Here is an 18220-nt window from a genome sequence, read left to right as displayed (position 1 = left end):
CTGAATTATTTGCTCTCATTCTGGTCAGAGTGACCTTCTGGCCTTGGAGTAAGAAAGGAAAGCTGCTGTTCACTTGAGATATTCTCATGCGTGTAGGCAAGGTCAGGTTCCCATAACTTGCTGTCACTCACCCTAGTGAATCTACGAGGTAAAATGACCACCCGGTTCAGACTCAGCAGGTTTGCCAACATCTTCACTGGAGTCACTACCTCAAGGAATGGGAAAGTGAGAAGAAAAATAGATTGTGTTTTTCTTTAAAAGTGTATTTGAGCCAATTAAAAGTCAACAGCAACGCTAAAGTCAATATCTTTAACGTTTTGTGGGGCTTTTTGTGTGCATGTTTACATGTTAGATAATGGAAATGGGAACATTCAGAATCAATTTAAAGGCTTTAAAGAACAATCTATTAGCAACAGGAATCTGTATCTGCAATGAACATACAGCGATTATAAACATGGAATGGGAAACGGATTGCTGTGGTTAACAGTAGCACACCTGAAGAAGACAGGTGGTGAAGAGTGCTGGTGTAACTCAGCGGGTCAGGCAGCATCTGAGGAGAACAAGGAAAAGCAACATTTTGGTCTGGGACCTTTCTTCAAACTGATTCAGGATGCACCTGAAGTTGGGTTTCCAGTCAGTGAACAGAAAATTGAATTTCTAATTTCTCCATATGCATCTATTACTAACCATCTGAACTGTGTTACTGAAACAGAAAATGCATTATATTTACAGAGCATGTTTAAAATAAAAAATTGTGGTAATAACATAAATATTAAATAAAGTGTTTAACATTGAGCCAATAAAGGAAGCATCATGATGTTGCTCTGGGTAAGGAAATATAAATATAAATGTATAAAAGCATTTTTCTGTAGTTTAAAAGCTATATTTAAGAGGGAGTTAGATGTGGCCCTTGTGGCTAAAGGGATCAGGGGGTATGGAGAGAAGGCAGGTACAGGATACAGAGTTGGATGATCAGCCATGTGGCCGAATGGCCTACTCCTGCACCTATTTTCTATGTTTCTATGATTTGATAGATGTATTGGAAATAATGTTATGATATGAAGAATAGATAGAAACAGACTTTTTGAGTGTTTAACGGACGAAGTGGTTGTTGTAGATCACAAGATTAAATGTAGCACATTTATGATGAAGTGATTATTTTATAGATGAGGAGTTGTGACATTGCCCACTGTGAGTGCATGGTGTAGTGCCTATGTCAGCTTTGGCTACGCTATACCGATCACTGAAGGAGAAGGCGGTGACTGAGTGGGGAACATGAGATCGTGTTCGTTGTTCATATAGAATATAAACAGCAACATAGAGTTTTTGGACAAAGTGGTTTGTTTTTTATGTGATCATTTATTTCTAGTTAAGAAGGATCTTAGATCTGAAGAGGGGGCTAGAAAAGCAAAGGGCCTTGGAGCCAACATTCTAAACTATGTGGTTTTGATGGCATAAAAGTCCAGTCATCAAAAATGGGGCAAGGGGGAGCTGGAAAGAGATCACTGTCTGTAAAATGGAGGAGGAAGAGATTTTAGGAGTGGAAAAGGTCTTAGAAATTGTCAGAGCATCAGGAAGACCAAAGCGCAGTGATGGGTATTGGTCAAAGTACCACATATGGGAGAGATTAAACTTAGCTTAACTGGAGGAGCAGAGATAGGAAAATAGAGACCAAGAGAGGAAAATAAAGGAAAGAACGAATGTTATGAAAGTTAAAAGAAAATGTAGCTAGAGAAGCTATGATGTGTATAGGAAGGAACTGCAGATGGACACAAAATGCTGGAGTAACTCAACGGAACATGCAGCATCTCTCGAGAGAAGGAATGAGAGAGGTTTCGGGTCGAGACCCTTCGTCAGAGACCCTTCAGTCTGAAGAAGGGTTTCGACCCAAAACGTTTCCAATTCCTTCTCTCCAGGGCTGCTGCCTGTCCCGCTGAGTTATTCCAGCATTTTGTGTCTATCTAAGCTGTGACATATAATGTGCTTAGTTGTGTTTCAAGAAATATGTAGCTCAGCTACACATCTTCTATATTAATGATAAAAGACAGAAATTGCTAGAAACACTTAGCAGGTGTCAGGCAGCTGCTGTGGAAAAATAAACTCTGCATTTTTATTATTCAGATCTCCAGCATCTTTGATATTTTCATTATATTTGTGGACTGTTTGTTCCTCAGCGACTGGTTTGTTGTGCAGGGATATACTGTATACGTTTTTCTACATCCATCATTTTAAGCTGATTTTATGATGTTAGGCTATATTTTGCTGTGGCACTTTCTGTTAAGTAGTCCTCCAAAGGGCGCTGGAAGAGTTGTTGAATTGCTACATGTGCTGGGCTGTTTGCACAAGAGAAGGTCTAATAAATACCTCACCAAGTGGCAGGCTGGAGCAGCTGTTCCTCCATTTCTGAGGAGCACACCTCCAGCAATGACCTGACAACTATCAACAGCTTAAATTGCCAAAGGCATGTTTCACGACTTTTCCGTCTCCAATAACCAGCTATTTAAAAAGCTGAAACTTCATTTTTTTTTTTAATTCTAAAATTTCAAAAATATGTGAAACTTAACTACATAAAAATTACAGAGAAATGCAACTAAACTTCCTTTTAAGGAAGGGTCATGACCCAGGATGCTCCAGCCAGGGTTGGCATAAAGATTCAAAGTGTATATCCCGGCCGTCATGTATTGATTGCAGATTCAACGATGAGCTGAGGGGTGGAACGCGAGATCAGATGTGCCTGCATCTGACCTCCCACGTGCTTTGCACTAACGCACTGAAGCGAGACCACCGTCCTGTGTAGAATCGCAATATAGCTGACAGCACCACCACGGCAATACAATCCATGAGTGTACTTCTACAATCCACAAAGTATATATTCAAGAGAATTACAAATTATTCCGTTTATCATTTGCCATTGCCTATCTACTATTGTGTCTTTGAATCTAATTTCCCAGCTTACCTCAGACAACCTGGCCTGCTTGTCTTCACTTTGTTTCAGGCTGAAGTTTAATAAGAAATTTTATATTATAAACTCGCTTCTCCAGAGGATCCATTACTGTAAGATTACTAATCAATCCTGCTTCATTACATAAAATGCGCAGTTCCCTAGATGATTCCTCGACATCTGTGCGCAGAAAATGGTCTCGGAGGTATTGCATGATTTGTCCTACTTTTATTAATTTGGTTTGCACACTCTTTATGAAGATTAAGGTCTCCAATGATTATTGCTTATCCTTGTTTCATGCTCCTTTAATCTGATGATATATACTTTGTCCTGCACTATGATTACTGTCCCAGCTTTGATTGCCTTGCAACCATATCATTAGAATGATTGTTATCTCAAGCCCACATCTCTAGTTACACCATTAATTCATCTACCTTGATATAAACATATAGTGGGGCATAGTGGTGCAGCGGTAGAGTTGCTGCCGTACTGCACCAGAGACCCGGTGCTACAGGTGCTGTCTATATGGAGTTTGTACATTTTCTCTGGGACAGCGTGGGTTTTCTCTGGGTCCTCTGGTTTCCTCCTACATTCCAACGACGCTTGGGTTTGTAGGCTAATCGGCTTTTGTAAATTGTTCCCAGTGTGTAGGATAGAACGACTGTACGGGTGATTGTTGGTAGGCATGGACTCAGTGGGCTGAAGGGCCTGTTTCCACACTGATCTAAACTAAAATGTTCCACACATTCAGATATGCCACTGCTAATTTTAAATGTTACAATTTTTCATTTTATGGCATGGTCACCGATACCCCATCACCTTTTCTGACAAACCTGCTTAATTTTATCCAAACATACTTTTTTTCGAGAGCAAAAAAAATTAAATGCTGGAGGAACTGAGCAAGTCAGCCAGCACCTGTGCCTGCTTTCTCCCCCTATCTCTCGTATTTGTCACCAATGATAAATGGGGCTAATAATGTGCCATCTCCCACACTAGTCTCACAACTATGTACTTAAACGGTTAATCTCCTTGTCACAATGTTACTTGGTCTGTACCGTCTATGATTTGAATGTTCAAATGCACCCTTGCCAGAGCATCATAGCAGAATCTCATTCCTCGCTAATCCCAGTTGGTGTTTGTTAGGAGGACCAAAGTTAACCCTTCCCCACCACCCACCCTGCAAGTTTTTCTCCAACACCATAGAAACATAGTAACATAGAAATTAGGTGCAGGAGTAGGCCATTCGGCCCTTCGAGCCTGCACCGCCATTCAATATGATCATGGCTGATCATCCAACTCAGTATCCCGTACCTGCCTTCTCTCCATACCCCCTGATCCCATTAGCCACAAGGGCCACATCTAACTCCCTCTTAAATATAACCAATGAACTGGCCTCAACTACCCTCTGTGGCAGAGAGTTCCAGAGATTCACCACTCTCTGTGTGAAAAAAGTTCTTCTCATCTCGGTTTTAAAGGATTTCCCCCTTATCCTTAAGCTGTGACCCCTTATCCTGGACTTCCCTAACATCGGGAACAATCTTCCTGCATCTAGCCTGTCCAACCCCTTAAGAATTTTGTAAGTTTCTATAAGATCCCCTCGCAATCTCCTAAATTCTAGAGAGTATAAACCAAGTCTATCCAGTCTTTCTTCATAAGACAGTCCTGACATCCCAGGAATCAGTCTGGTGAACCGTCTCTGCACTCCCTCTATGGCAATAATGTCCTTCCTCAGATTTGGAGACCAAAACTGTACGCAATACTCCAGGTGTGGTCTCACCAAGACCTTGTACAACTGCAGTAGAATCTCCCTGCTCCTATACTCAAATCCTTTTGCAATGAAAGCCAACATACCATTCGCTTTCTTTACTGCCTGCTGCACCTGCATGCCAACCTTCAATGACTGGTGTACCATGACACCCAGGTCTCGCTGCATCTCCCCCTTTCCCAATCGGCCACCATGCATTCTCTAACCAATTTTATTTTCTGCTCTGCATGTCCCTTATTTTGCTGTAGGAAGGAACTGCTGGTTTAAACCAAAGATAGATACAAAATGCGGGAGTAACTCAGCAGGACAGGCAGCATCACTGGAGAGAAGAAATGGGTGAGCTTTCGGGTCTGAAGAAGGGCCTCGACCCGAAACGTCACCCATTCCTTCTCTCCAGAGATGCTGCCTGTCCCGCTGAGTTCCTCCAGCATTTTGTGTCTATCTTCCCTTATTTTGCTTATTTTTTAAACAAACTATTCAAGGATAACACCAAAATCATAGCACTATATCTTGCTAATCTTTTCTTTGCAGAGAACACCATTCTTCAAGATCATTTGCTACTACTATTTGCTTTTTTTTTGAAGTCTGTCACTGTTGCTGAACAGATACTCCAGCTAGTTATTTGTGTAAAGCAAGTATTCATTCAGATGAATAACGAGTTGCTCTCGTTTTAGACTGAGGGACCTGGTGCAAATTAGTGACACATTCACAGACAACAGAAGCAAATTGACAAAAACAAAACAAATTATTAAACAAACTATTGTAGACCCCCAACAATGCTAATATTTGTACTGGCTCAGTCAATATAGTGTTGGCAGTGGGGGAGTCACTTCCTCCATTGAACAATGCTTGAGTACCATCTTTAACAAAATAATTTCAGACTGCTTTAGCCCTATGCCAAATGACATTAATACATTGTATTATAAGAAACCCAAATTCCTCTTTACAAAATAACATTAAACTATCTTAAAATAAACAAACCATATTAAATGTTATTATGAAAAATGAAAACATATTAGATAAAATGGCAGGAAGGAACTGCAGATGCTGGTATAAACCGAAGATAGACACAAAATGCTGGAGTGACTCAGCGGGACAGGCAGCATCTCTGGAGAGAAGGAATGGGTGACGTTTCGGGTCGAGACCCTTCTTCAGTCCTTCGTCAGCATTTTGTGTCTATCTTTGGATAAAAGGGTGGCTTGCTAACAGGGGACAGGGAATGTGGGTATTTGGAAAGATATAACAAGGGGTGTGTCATAGGGATGGGTGCTGACCCTAAACTTTCTGCAAGTTATATACAAGACTTGGATGAAGAGTCCAGAGGTGTGATTACTAAATCATGGCACACAGATAGCCAAGGAAGTGAATTGTAAAGAAGACATAATGAGGCTACATAAACAACATGGATACATTAAGTGAGTGGTCAAAGATTTAGTAAGTGGAGTATAATGTACAAAAACATGTCTTTGTCTGAAAAAAGGAAAGCGTCTATATGGTAAGAAACTGCAGAGCTCTGAGAATGGGATGGATTTGAGTGTCCTGGTGCTTGTTTTGCAGAAGGCTAATATGCAAGTAAAGCATATAATTAAAAAAACGAACAAAATGTTTGTTGATTGCACGTGTAATTGATTATTCACGTTATGCAGATGCTGCTTTAAAGCCCTGTCTCACTGTACAAGTTCATTCAAGAGCTCCCCCGAGTTAAAAAAAAAAAATCAAACTCGTGGTAAGCACGTAGAATGTACGTTGCGGGTACGTCGGAGCTCGGGGACGTCTCTTAGCGGCTCGTAAAGCTAACGGCAGTTACTTGGGAAACGCGGTAAGCTCGGGAAGACTCGTGAAGATTTTTCAACATGTTGAAAAATGTCCACGAGAGCCCCGAGTACCTACGAGCGGCCATTACAGTAAATCTCCGAGTTCGAATCAGGACAAACTCGGGAGAGCTTTTGAATGAACTCGTACTGTGGGACAGGGCTATTAGTTACACAACGGACTGACAAAATCGCATCTGAGTTCTGTGTCCTATGATTATACAGTCTCCTTCTTTAAGAAAGGTTGCAAATACATTGGAGGCCTTTCAGAGACGGTTTATTAGACTAATATCCAGAACAGGCAGGTTGTCTGATGAGGTGAGGTAAAGTTGGACAGGCTAGGCTTGTCCAAACTCTAAACGCTATTGGGGTTTATAGACGTGGTTTGATTGGAACTTACATGAACATGAGCAGTCAAGACAGGATGGATGTGGAGAAGACGTTCCCTCTTGTGGGTGAATCTAGAAATGGGGACCTGTTTAAAATAAGGGGTTGATCCAGCACCTGACAGCCTGGTGTGCCAACAATAACCTCGTCCTCAACTCCAAAAAGACGAAGGAGATTATTGTTGACTTCAGGCAGACCAGAGGAGGCAGTCATACCCCCATCCATATAAACGGGACTGAGGTGGAGCGCGTCTCCAGCTATAAATTCCTCGGAGTACATATCTCGGAGGATTTGTCCTGGTCCCTCAACACCTCCAAGCTGATCAAAAAGGCACAGCAGCGCCTTTACTTCCTGAGGAGGCTCAAGAAAGCCCACCTGTCCCCCCGGATCCTGACCAACTTTTACCGCTGTACCATAGAGAGTGTCCTGACCACCTGCTTCACGGTATGGTACAGCAGCTGCACTGCTGCGGACAGGAAGGCACTACAACGGGTGGTGAAAACCGCGCAGCACATCATCGGTGCCCCGCTCCCTGCCATGGATGCCCTCCACCGAAAACGGTGTCTGAGACGGGCTGGGAAGATCATCAAAGACCCCTCACACCCCAACCATGGACTGTTTGCCCTCCTCCCATCAGGGAGGCGGTACAGGAGCCTCAGGTCACGTACTAGTAGGATGAGGAACAGCTTCTACAATAATACAATTACATTGCTGAACTCGGAGTCCCGCCGATAGATTTCTCTGGTCCCTCCGTCCCCATTGTTTAATTATTCTGTATTTTTTGATTATTCTGTATCTTCTCTCTTTCTATTTTTTTTATTTCTTTATGCACAACTACTACGGACTGACGCAAAACTGCATTTCGTTGTACTCATACTTGTATTTGTGCGATGACATTAAAGTTGAATTGAATTGAATTGAATTGAAGAGCGAGGTGATAATGTTGCTTTCCCTCATTAGGTTGTGGCTTTGGGACCCTCTTTCTCATGGGAGTCGGGTGGTGAGTGTCTGAATAATTTTAAGGAGGCATAAATACGGCAGTGATAAGTTACTGATGGTAGGTGGAAACATGGAGTTGAGGTTATAGCCATGATCTAATGGCCTACTTCCTAATTCCTATGTTTACATCTTCAAACATGAGCCCAACTTATAAAAATAGTTCAGTGATGAAATACTTTTGACCTGTTTATTTGTTAAGTAAAAAAAAATTCATAGTTTCCCTAATATTTCCAACACTGCGGGCCTGATTCCTTTACTCCAAAAGCCTTCACAGATCTTGAATTTAAAAGCACCTCACTGCCCTGCCCTGCTGATCAATCCCGAGCCTTGATACGAATAAACAGTGCCAGGAACCGAGTGTTCCCAATTAGCTTGCTGCACTACACAGCAAACATATTAAGCAACATATTAAGCACTAACCAACTAAAGTGCATCTTTACATTCGATACTGTATCCCATTTAAAATAAAATCAGCCACTACGACTGGGCTCTTTGTTCAGTTTTTTAACCTGGCACACACTGAATTCAGCATCTTTTAAGCATCAACAATATGGACTGTTTCTAATAGAGAGCACAGTTTATTAAACGGCACACTGCCAAATCACCCTGGTGACCTTCAATTTGGCACCAGTCTTCTTTACAAATAGTATTGCAGACTAAATAATGACAGGATTCCACGAGTACAATACTTTAAAAGTATTTCTGTATAAACGACCACACATTTGTTTTCTTTATCAAAAAACTGCAGCTCGTCGATCAGAAGAGTAAGAAATCTTATTCCTGGCAGAACTCACAAATCCCTCTACCCTCAAATTGGTGTCCATCTTGATTTGGGTTTGCCTGGATACCAGCAGTTAGTTAGTTCCACTCTATGCAACTACTTCATCCTGCATAATAACAATTACCTAATGCAGCTGGGCAGCTGGAAGAGAATTCCGTCCGATTTCCCAAAAACTGGACAGGTTAAATCAGAGTTTGCAAAAGCTGGAGTTTAAATGCACGAGGAATACACGCGACCACAGATGCATAAAACACTTGTACTTGAATTACTACGTTTGGAATCACCCAAGATAATTCTCTGACAGATTCCTAGAAGGAAAGTTTTGCCAGCAAGACGCGAGTCTCCAACTTTCCACTTCTGGACACAAGGAGTGGCAAGCGTAAACTCAACGAGGATATCCCTCAAAATCAGAAACTAATAGTTACAGCAGATTTGTTTTCATAAACCTCTGCATGTTACAAGCAACTTTAGCTTGGTTTTTCATCCAGTTATGCCAGAATAAAGGAAAAATACTTTTAAAACTGTGAATCTCATTTAAGTTTTTGATTTACAGAGTTTAATGTTTGAAATAGTTTAAACATGGCAAAAGTATGTATATTACATCAGCTGCAATTTGGACCAGGATACGACCCACAGCTGCCTTTTTTTTGTTAAACCAGCAGTGTGCATGGCTGCCTTCCACCACATTGCACGGCCATGCCTCATTCATTGTCTCTGCAGTGAATGCCAAATCAGGTGTGGCAATTACTGTGATCTTCTCCCCTTTTCAGACAAAGAGTCTTGGTACCAACTTGCAGCACCATCATCATCTTGGTTGATACCTGTTATATCAGCTTAGTGCTGCATGGTGTAGTTTGATTATAAGCAACAAATTATCAATTGCTTACTCTAACGTTGCTGGTGCACTAGGAATGGTGCAGTGTTTCCAGAACAGGAGTGGCAGCACAGCACAAATTAATATTATTTTCTAAAAACAATTCTCATTCGGATACCACAGAACCTAGCCTAGCTTGTGCTTATAATTCACACCAAATATTACTTGCTCCTTTGTATAGGAAGGAACTGCAGATGCTGGTTTGCACCAAAGATAGACACAAAATGCTGGAGTAACTCAGCGGGACAGGCAGCCATTCCATCTATCCAGAAATGCTGCCTGTCTCGCTGAGTTACTCTAGCATTTTTTGTCTTACTTGTTCCTTTAATGAATTCCAAAGATTCTTCAATGCTGTTTTGTGTCTCTTCCATTGCAGAGTTATAAATGACATTGCAATTTACATTTTACACAATACATAAAAAGATATTGATGAAAGACATTGCTTGGACTTCACTCACCAAGCTCCCCTGCAGTTTTAACATCTATGTTGTCATATCCACTGCCGATCCGTACAATTATTCGCAGGGCTTTGAACTTCTCCAGATCTTCTCTGGTCAGGGTAATATTGTGGTACATTAATGCACCCACGGCTTCATTTAAAACCTACAGAGAAAGTAAAAATATCATTTAACTACAGCTAGTATGCAGAGATGTGTCAATGCTGATTCAGTGCCAACGTTAGTCCCATGACCTTTACACAAACAACTGCAGGGATGTAGCCATCTGAGGCTCTAAAATGATAAGACACTTATTGCCTTATGTGTCTGTTGAACCCCAAATATCAGGTCTAAGTGTTTAGAAGCATCAGAGCTCCCCGATTTCCATAGGTAGCATAAACAAGACACATATTTTGCATTCAGACTTATGTAAATTATAGGCTGGTGTAAATTCCTGTAATTTTTAGATCTGCAAAAGTGTTCAGAGAGAAATAAATGGGCTGTTCGAAACAAAAGTATTAGGTTCCCCATCAGGATAGCCTCTGTTCATTTTCTTGGTGGCAGCAAAATGTACTGACATTAAGAACAAAATAATAATTGTTACCAATGAAGTCTATGGTGTTTACAAAAGGAGAGGGTTTCTCCAAGCAGTACAACATACTTTAAAAACTGGCGCCAAGCGGAATTTGGTCTTATAGCGTTTACTGCACAAGATTAGTGAAAACTTTGGTCATTTAAGAGAACGAATAGTCCATTTTGTTCATGAAAATGGAGTGATATTGTGCTACTAAAAGCATTTGTAGGAATTGCTCCATGTGGTTAAAAGCTGATACGGAAATAACAGAAACCCTGACAGAAATGATTTGCTCTGCAAAGCATTTAATAGCTTTGTTGAGGCACGGTTGTTCACAAATTGTGAAAGTCTGCAGCATTTGTAGGGTTTCACCCGGGTAGTTTGTCCATGCTCAGCACTAATCATCATCAATTCTGGCACTGCAGTGTGACTTGAAATGTACAACATCTGGATCCAAAACCAAACACAATCACTGCAGTTAGTCACCAAAATCAAACGACCACATTTTATTTTTCCCAGACTTCAATTAACAGAGAAGTAAACACGCAGTGACTCAGGTTACAAACTATGAATCAGATTTATTACAAATTACAATTGGGCAATAACAGGAAATCATTTTGATTACATAGTTTAAAACACCTCGAAAATAAACCCCCAACAAAATCCCACTGCATTATGTTATCTTTTTAGTAAACACAAAAAAGAATTGATGAGTGAGGTTTGTAAACAAGAAAAAATCCTTAGCCTCCATCACAACTGGTCCACTTAAGAACTGAAGGCCATCACGGAGAGAGGCACAGAGCCTGTCAGAGAAAGGCCAAGCAGCTTCCACTTACACCAAGAACAGTAACCAAATGACACAAAGTTAAGAAAATCAAAACATAATTAGAAGAAAGATATGGAGTACTCTTTTAACACAACAATTTGTTTTCATCCGTAATTCACAGGCAGATCCACATTACAGGCCCGTACGAAGCTTTTCAAAAAGGGGGTGGCATGAGGGGGGATGCGGGGGGCTTGAGCGGGGGGGGGGTGACGGCGGCCTGAACGGCGGGGGGGGGGGGGGGGTGGGGGCGCGATTTTTTTTATTACTCTAGGGGAAAAAGTGGGGTGCGTTTGCACCCTCCGCACGGCCATGCATTAACACTGGAAACTTGAATACAAGGAGTAGAATCGTGTTTTCTAAATCACGACCCAAATAAATCAAAGAGGAATGATAGGAAGCAGCTTCAGGAAGGCACATACACACTGCACTAAGTTGCGTTTGCTATTTTACTAGAGAAGCATGAGGTCATGCATGTTGAAAGGAAAATGTGCAAAGGAATTATAAACCAAACTGTCAACGTTTTAAAGGCTGGGCATGATCGGTGGTTGACATATAAAAAAAACTTTAGAACATGGCTGGCAGAAATGAATAACTGTGGGAAGTAAGTTTCATCTCAATCTTGGTACAAGATATAGAAGTTATACAGAGCATTTATAAATCTGAAGCATTGTGTTCAGTTCCTGACAAGGGTGTATAATCCCAAAGTGGAGGGCTTCAGTTACGTGGAAAGACCCAAGGAGCTGGGATTATTATCTTTCAATCATGGAAGATGGAGGGGAATTTACTGAAGGAAAGCAAAATGATGTAAGGCTTTGACAGAGAAAGGACCGTCAAAGCTGCTTCCACTTACACCAAGAACAGTAACCAAATGACACAAAGTTCAGAGAATCAAAACATGATTAGAAGAAAGATATGGAGTACACTTTTAACACACTCATTTATTTCCATCAGCAATTTACAGGCAGACGTGTTGCTGAAGCAGATCCAACAGCCATTTTCAGAGGTTTGGACATATATTTAAAAATGAAATTTCCGCACGGCTGTCTGGAAAAAGTAGAGGTGAAGGACACGTTGGATACCTCTTACAAAAGCCTGGCGCTTTCTGGCTGCATGATTCACTTCTACATCATTTCAGTGAAGTTTCAGACATCTAAAATTCATACACCGCAGACCAGTACAGTCTCTGTACTGTACACTGCACAATGACAATTAAAGTTGAATGAATCTGAATCTGAGCATCTTTTCCTTATTTGACTCACTGTAGAGAAAGTTAGGTAGGTGGCTGTCACAGAATTTACAAGGGGGATTATTTCTCACTTAAGGCCAGTGTCAGATCAAGGACAGGGTATCCTGTGCAGTGGAAGCGGTGGCAATGCAAGAGAGTAAAATCAGGCAGCAGCCAAACCATCTTCTGACATTTACCATCAGAAGGGTCAGGTGTGCTGCGAGACTGTAGAACATCTGACTGAAAATCAATTAAGTGTATTCAATCGGCACAAATGGTGGGAACGTGCCACAAGATGTACGCAACCTGGTTGAAAATGAATAACTACAGTTCCTCGCGGAAAATGGACTAAACTCCAGGTGTGAAGTAGCGCAGGAGACCAGATATCAACTCAACCTAATGCGTAGGAAGGAACTGCAGATGCTGGTTTAAACCAAAGATAGACACAAAAAGCTGGAGTAACTCAGCGGGACAGGCAGCATCTCTGGAGAGAAGGAATGGATGATGTTTCGGGTCGAGATCCTAATGCATTCCTCAGTAAATAAAATTACAGCAGAATAGGTGGGCTCACAGTTTTTAAGAAGGAACTGCAGATGCTGGAAAATCGAAGGTACACAAAAATGCTGAAGAAATTCAGCGGGTGCAGCAGCATCTATGGATGCCTATTGTTGCCCATTTCCTTCGCTCCACAGATACTGCTGCACCCGCTGAGTTTCTCCAGCATTTTTGTGTACCTTAGGTGGGCTCTGATCTGTCACTACCAGAATATCCTCACTCCTCTCCCCCCGGATGGAGCTTTCCTCCCTCCAGCTCCATCCGCTTTGACAGCACAGGAGAAAACTGTTACAGGTTGCATTTCCAAACGAATACGGTGCTACTGGCTTGACAGCTGTTTCAGTTCTGCACAGTCATTTCTTTCCTTCACGTACTTCTGAAACTATCTCCCTTGTGTGTAGTTTCTCCACTTAAGAATGACTGAATGCTTCAAGCTCATCATGTGAGTCATTTTAAATTAAAGGATGTTATTTCTTCCCTTCTATGGTAAATTTCACGGGTGAATCTTTCTATGCCCAGGCTGCACTCACTGCCAAATGCTCCAGATGGCAGAAATTATTCCAAGTTCAGTGGAGCCAGTGCCAGAGGCAAATGACAAGCAAGTCAGGAATTTCATCCCAGCGACTTCTGACGAAAGCAATGACAAAGTGTTCCGTCGAAGGGTCATCGACCTGAAACATTAACTCTGTTCCTCTGTCCACAGATGCTGCCTTGACTTGTGATGGGGTTTCAAGTGTCGTTTGCTTTTCAGTGCAGCCATAGGGAATAGAAACAGGTCCTTCGGCCCACTATGTCCATTCTGATCACGAAATATCCATGTAATCTAACTCCATTTACCAGCACTTGGCCCTTTATCCCAGGTACACATATCAATTAAAAATTAAGCTCCATTTATCAACAATTTTTTCCATTAATTAAATCCCCCTCTTCAGTTTGAATTTGCAACCAATCAACCTAATTTAGTAAAGTAATAACCAAAAGGTTTAGAAGCAACAATGTTAAAAATTAATTCCAAATTTTATCAAAGTCGTCCAAGGAAAGCTAGTGAAGGGGCTGTCCCACTTGGGCGACCTAATCCGCGAGTTCTGGCGAGTTTGCCCTCGACTCATACTTGCAGCATGGTCGACACAAGGTCGTAGGAGGTCTTCGTAACTCTCCTTCATGCTCAAGAGTGGTCTCCGCGTACTCGAGGCCTCAGCTAGGTCGCGGCGGTTTATTCAATATGTTAAAAAAATGCCCGCGAGTAAAAAAAGGTCGCCATGGAAAAAACCAATAATTTTTTTACTCGTAGGTTTAGTCGTGGTAGGTCAGCATGTTAGTCGTAGGTAGTCGAGGGTAGTCGAAGGTAGTCGTAGATAGTCTTCATCACAGTCGAAGGGAGGTCGAAGGGGGGTCAAAGGGGGTCAAAGGGAGGTCGTCTTCATTTCAATTGGAGGTGTCCAATTTTCCCGAAGTTAGTCATAGCTAGTTGTAGCTAGTCGAAGCTAGTCTTCAACATAGTCGAAGGAGGTCTTCAACATGTCATTTTTTCAAACTCTTCTAAACTTGCCAATTAGGTCACCCAAGTGGGACAGCCCCTTTAACTGGGTACAGAAATGGCTTCATGGTAGAAAGTCAAGGGTGGTGGTGGAAAGTTGTGTCTCGGACTGGAGATCTGTGACTCGTAGTGTGGCTCAGGGAATGGTGCTGGGCCCATTGCTGTTTGTCAGCTTTATCAATTATTTGAATAATAATCAAAAAAACATGATTAGTAGGTTTATAGATGACACCAGACTAGGCAGCAAAAATCGTTATCAAGAATTACAGCAGGATTTTGATCAGCTGGCCAAGTAGGCCAAGGGATGGCTAATGGTGTTTAATTCAGATAAGTGCAAGGTGTTACATTTTGGGAAATCAAACCAGGACAGAGCCTCCACAGTGATTGGTAGGACCCTAGGAAGTCATGATCATCCATGATCATGATCAGCCATGAAGGCCGAAGGGCCGAATGGCCTACTCCTGCACCTATTTTCTATGTTTCTATGTCATAAAGTCAGATTGCCATACAGTGCAGAAACAGGCCATTTGGCTCAGCTCCTCCATGCTGACCAATGTGCCCCCTCTAAGCTGGACCCTTTTGCACATGTTTGGTCCACATCCCTCTAAACTTGTACCTGTCCAAGTGTTTTCCATCAGAGAGATCTCGGAGTAGAAATACATAGTTTCTTGAAAGTACCATTGCAGATAAATAGGGTGGCTCTTAGCATCAGTCAGGGAACTGACTCTGGGTAACGTGATCCTAGCTCCACAGCAATACAGCAATGAGCACTGGATGAAGAATGACAACAATGTGTTGACACTGCAAGCATGATGATAGCCAAGGAGGGCCAGTTCAGTTTCATCAGTCTAAAGAAGGGTCTCGACCCAATACGTCACCCATTCCTTTTCTCCAGAGATGCTGCCTGTCCCGCTGTTACTCCAACATTTTGTGTCAACCTTCAATTTCTACAGTGATGCAAAAGGGGTCTAGAAATGGTTGTCATCTTGTTTCACACTGGGAAAACAGGAATCAATTTCAAACCCCTATATGCTTCCAAACTTCTTCCCTCCATCAAAGCTACTGCAATTAACATAGCTGGCCAATATTTCCTTCCATCAGCAGAACATTAAACACTTTACTACCACTTATTTTGAGCCAAGTTTGTGACGTGAAACATGAGTCACCAGTGCAAGACCCGACTAAAACCAGCCACAGGGATGGCGGGGAATACACAAAAGATCAGGCAGCAGCGGTGGAAAGAAAAACAGGGAATATACCAGGTTGAAATGTCAAGGGCCTAAAACATTGGTTGTTTCTCTTTCCACAGATGCTGCTGCACTTGCTGAAAGTTTCCAACATTTTGATCTCAATTGTTTTGATTACAGATTTCCAGCATCTGTAGTTTAAATAAAATGTCACAAGCTTAAACTATTTTGCGTATAGAGCCCTAGAAATTAATTTGCATAAAGATCCCTTCTAAAAAAAGTCACATTGTTCTAAATCTGTTCTCTGGCACCGTGCCCTCAAGGAAACATTGCTTTGAACATTGTTATTGAAAGGGGCAGGCATGCGGTGATAGACACAATGCTGGAAAACCCACAGCCAAATAAACTCAAATAGGCTCATTCAAACTGAACTAGATCCTAGGCACCGCACAGGACATTTAGTAACTTCTCCCTCAAAATTAAGAGTCCAGAATTGCCAGAAGAAATCTCAGGAAAAGGGAAATGGTTCCAATGTTTTTGTACCTGTGATGAGACTAAAAAAAGAAAGATATCTGACCAAGGAGGTGGCCGTTTTCCCCATCCCCCCCCCCTCCTCTCATTCCCCAGTCCACAATTCCCATTGGCTGGAATAATGCAGGTTGTATTGTGGGCTGACCCCCTCTTAAGGCCTACTTCCTGAGGTCAGGGTTGTGAGGAAAGGTGCAACTAATGCGGGAAATGTGATCACTCACGTCTGCTGTTCCTGAGATGGAGTAGTGTTACAGGAATGAGCCGACTAACAGCTCGTTTGGAATCAGCACTAATGAATTAACTTTCACTCCTTCTTTAAACAGCTTTTTGAAAGCATCAGGTAGATTGGCAGCATTGTTACAGCATCTGATAAATAGTGCAGAGATATCTCTAGGCCAACGCTTTTCATTTTTTGCCAAACACATGCCTGTATTTACATGATGGATTTATTTTAATTCATTTTAGATTTTTTGCAGCAGTGGTGCTAAAAACAGAAGTCAAATTAGCTGTCGTTCTCTACCGACTGAATGTCAAAGTGACCTCCAGCTACAAGAACTAGCTATGATTTATCAAATTCCTCCAGTAAACATTGAGCGCAAGAAATGTTTCTATCAGTGCGCTATCTACTTTCATGGATCTAATTATGTTCCTAAATCAAATTACCAGTAAAGCAGCATTTCAATAAGCCTGGCTTGCAAACGGAAATACTGCATATGGTGGAAATCCTAAATGAAAATAAAATAATAGCTGGGAAGATAGCATCTGTGAAGAGAGAAACAGAGGGAATGCTGGAGGTCACCGATGAAAGGTAGTCAACCCGAAACACAGTCTTTGTTTCTCTTCTCAAAGATATGATCCAGCCAGCCAGGTACTTCAGTTTAGTTTAGTTCAAAGATACAGCATGGAAACAGGCCCTTCGTGCTCATGCCAACCACCAATCACCTGTTCACACTCGTTCAATGTTTTCCAACTTTTCCCACTCTCTACACTTTTTGGGGGCAATTTACAGAAACTAATTAACCTACAGACTCGCATGTCTTTGGGATGTGGGAGGAAGCTGGAGGAAACCCACGCAGTCACAGGGAGAATGTGCAAACTCCGCACAGATACCTGAGATCAGGACGTATACTGAGATACTGTGAGGTGGCGATTTTACCAGCTGCACCATTGTGCAGCTGTAGGCGGTGCGGTGCGGTCCGGTAGGCGGCGCGGCTCTGGCCAGCAGCGGCCTCTGCAGTCTGTCCGCGTTTTTATTATTTTCTGTCTGTGTTTTAATGTAGTTTTTGTTATTTTTTGTTGGGGTGTGTGTGTGGGGGGGTGGGGGTGGGGTGGGAGGGGGGGGGAACTTTTTAAATCTCTCCCTGCACTGGAGACCCGACCTTTTTCTCGTCGGGTTCCGTTGTCGTTGAGGCCGCAACGAGGAGCGGCCTCCAACAGGAAGAAGCCGGGGACTCAGGTGCTACTCACCGTTGCCGTCGCGGAGCTGGCCGAGACCGGAGCGGTTGGAGCGGTGGAGGAACGCTGCTGCTGCTGCTGCTGCTGCTGCCGATGCCGCTGCTGAGTCGGGGGCTGCTGCTGCGGGTCTGCGGACAGCGGCGCCGGGAGCCCGCGGATCCCTGGAGAGAGACCGCTTTTCGGGGCTCCTGCAACGGAGAATTCTCCCGCCCGTGTTGCGGGGTCGAAGAGCTACTGGAGCGGGGCCTCACTACACCGCCCCGCGCAGCTGCAATGGCCGCGGGTACTTGCGAGCGCACACCGGGGGGTCCAACACCAAGACCCGGTGTGCGACC

The 18220-nt window shown here is 42.6% G+C and overlaps 1 protein-coding gene across 6 annotated transcripts in view; it reads right to left on the bottom strand.

Annotated features, from left to right (window-relative positions):
• LOC129703972 (C-terminal-binding protein 2) overlaps positions 1 to 18220 on the bottom strand; it is a 265226-nt gene that overhangs the window by 29248 nt on the left and 217758 nt on the right. For all 6 annotated transcript variants that reach the window (XM_055646726.1, XM_055646728.1, XM_055646729.1 and 3 more), the window contains one exon: positions 10017 to 10161. In XM_055646726.1, the coding sequence (XP_055502701.1) occupies positions 10017 to 10161 (145 nt within the window). The remainder of the gene's footprint in view (positions 1 to 10016; positions 10162 to 18220) is intronic.

This window comes from Leucoraja erinacea, chromosome 15 (assembly GCF_028641065.1).
Source record: "Leucoraja erinacea ecotype New England chromosome 15, Leri_hhj_1, whole genome shotgun sequence".
Classification (NCBI taxonomy): Eukaryota; Metazoa; Chordata; class Chondrichthyes; order Rajiformes; family Rajidae; genus Leucoraja; species Leucoraja erinaceus.
This window is presented reverse-complemented; position numbering and strand designations above follow the sequence as displayed.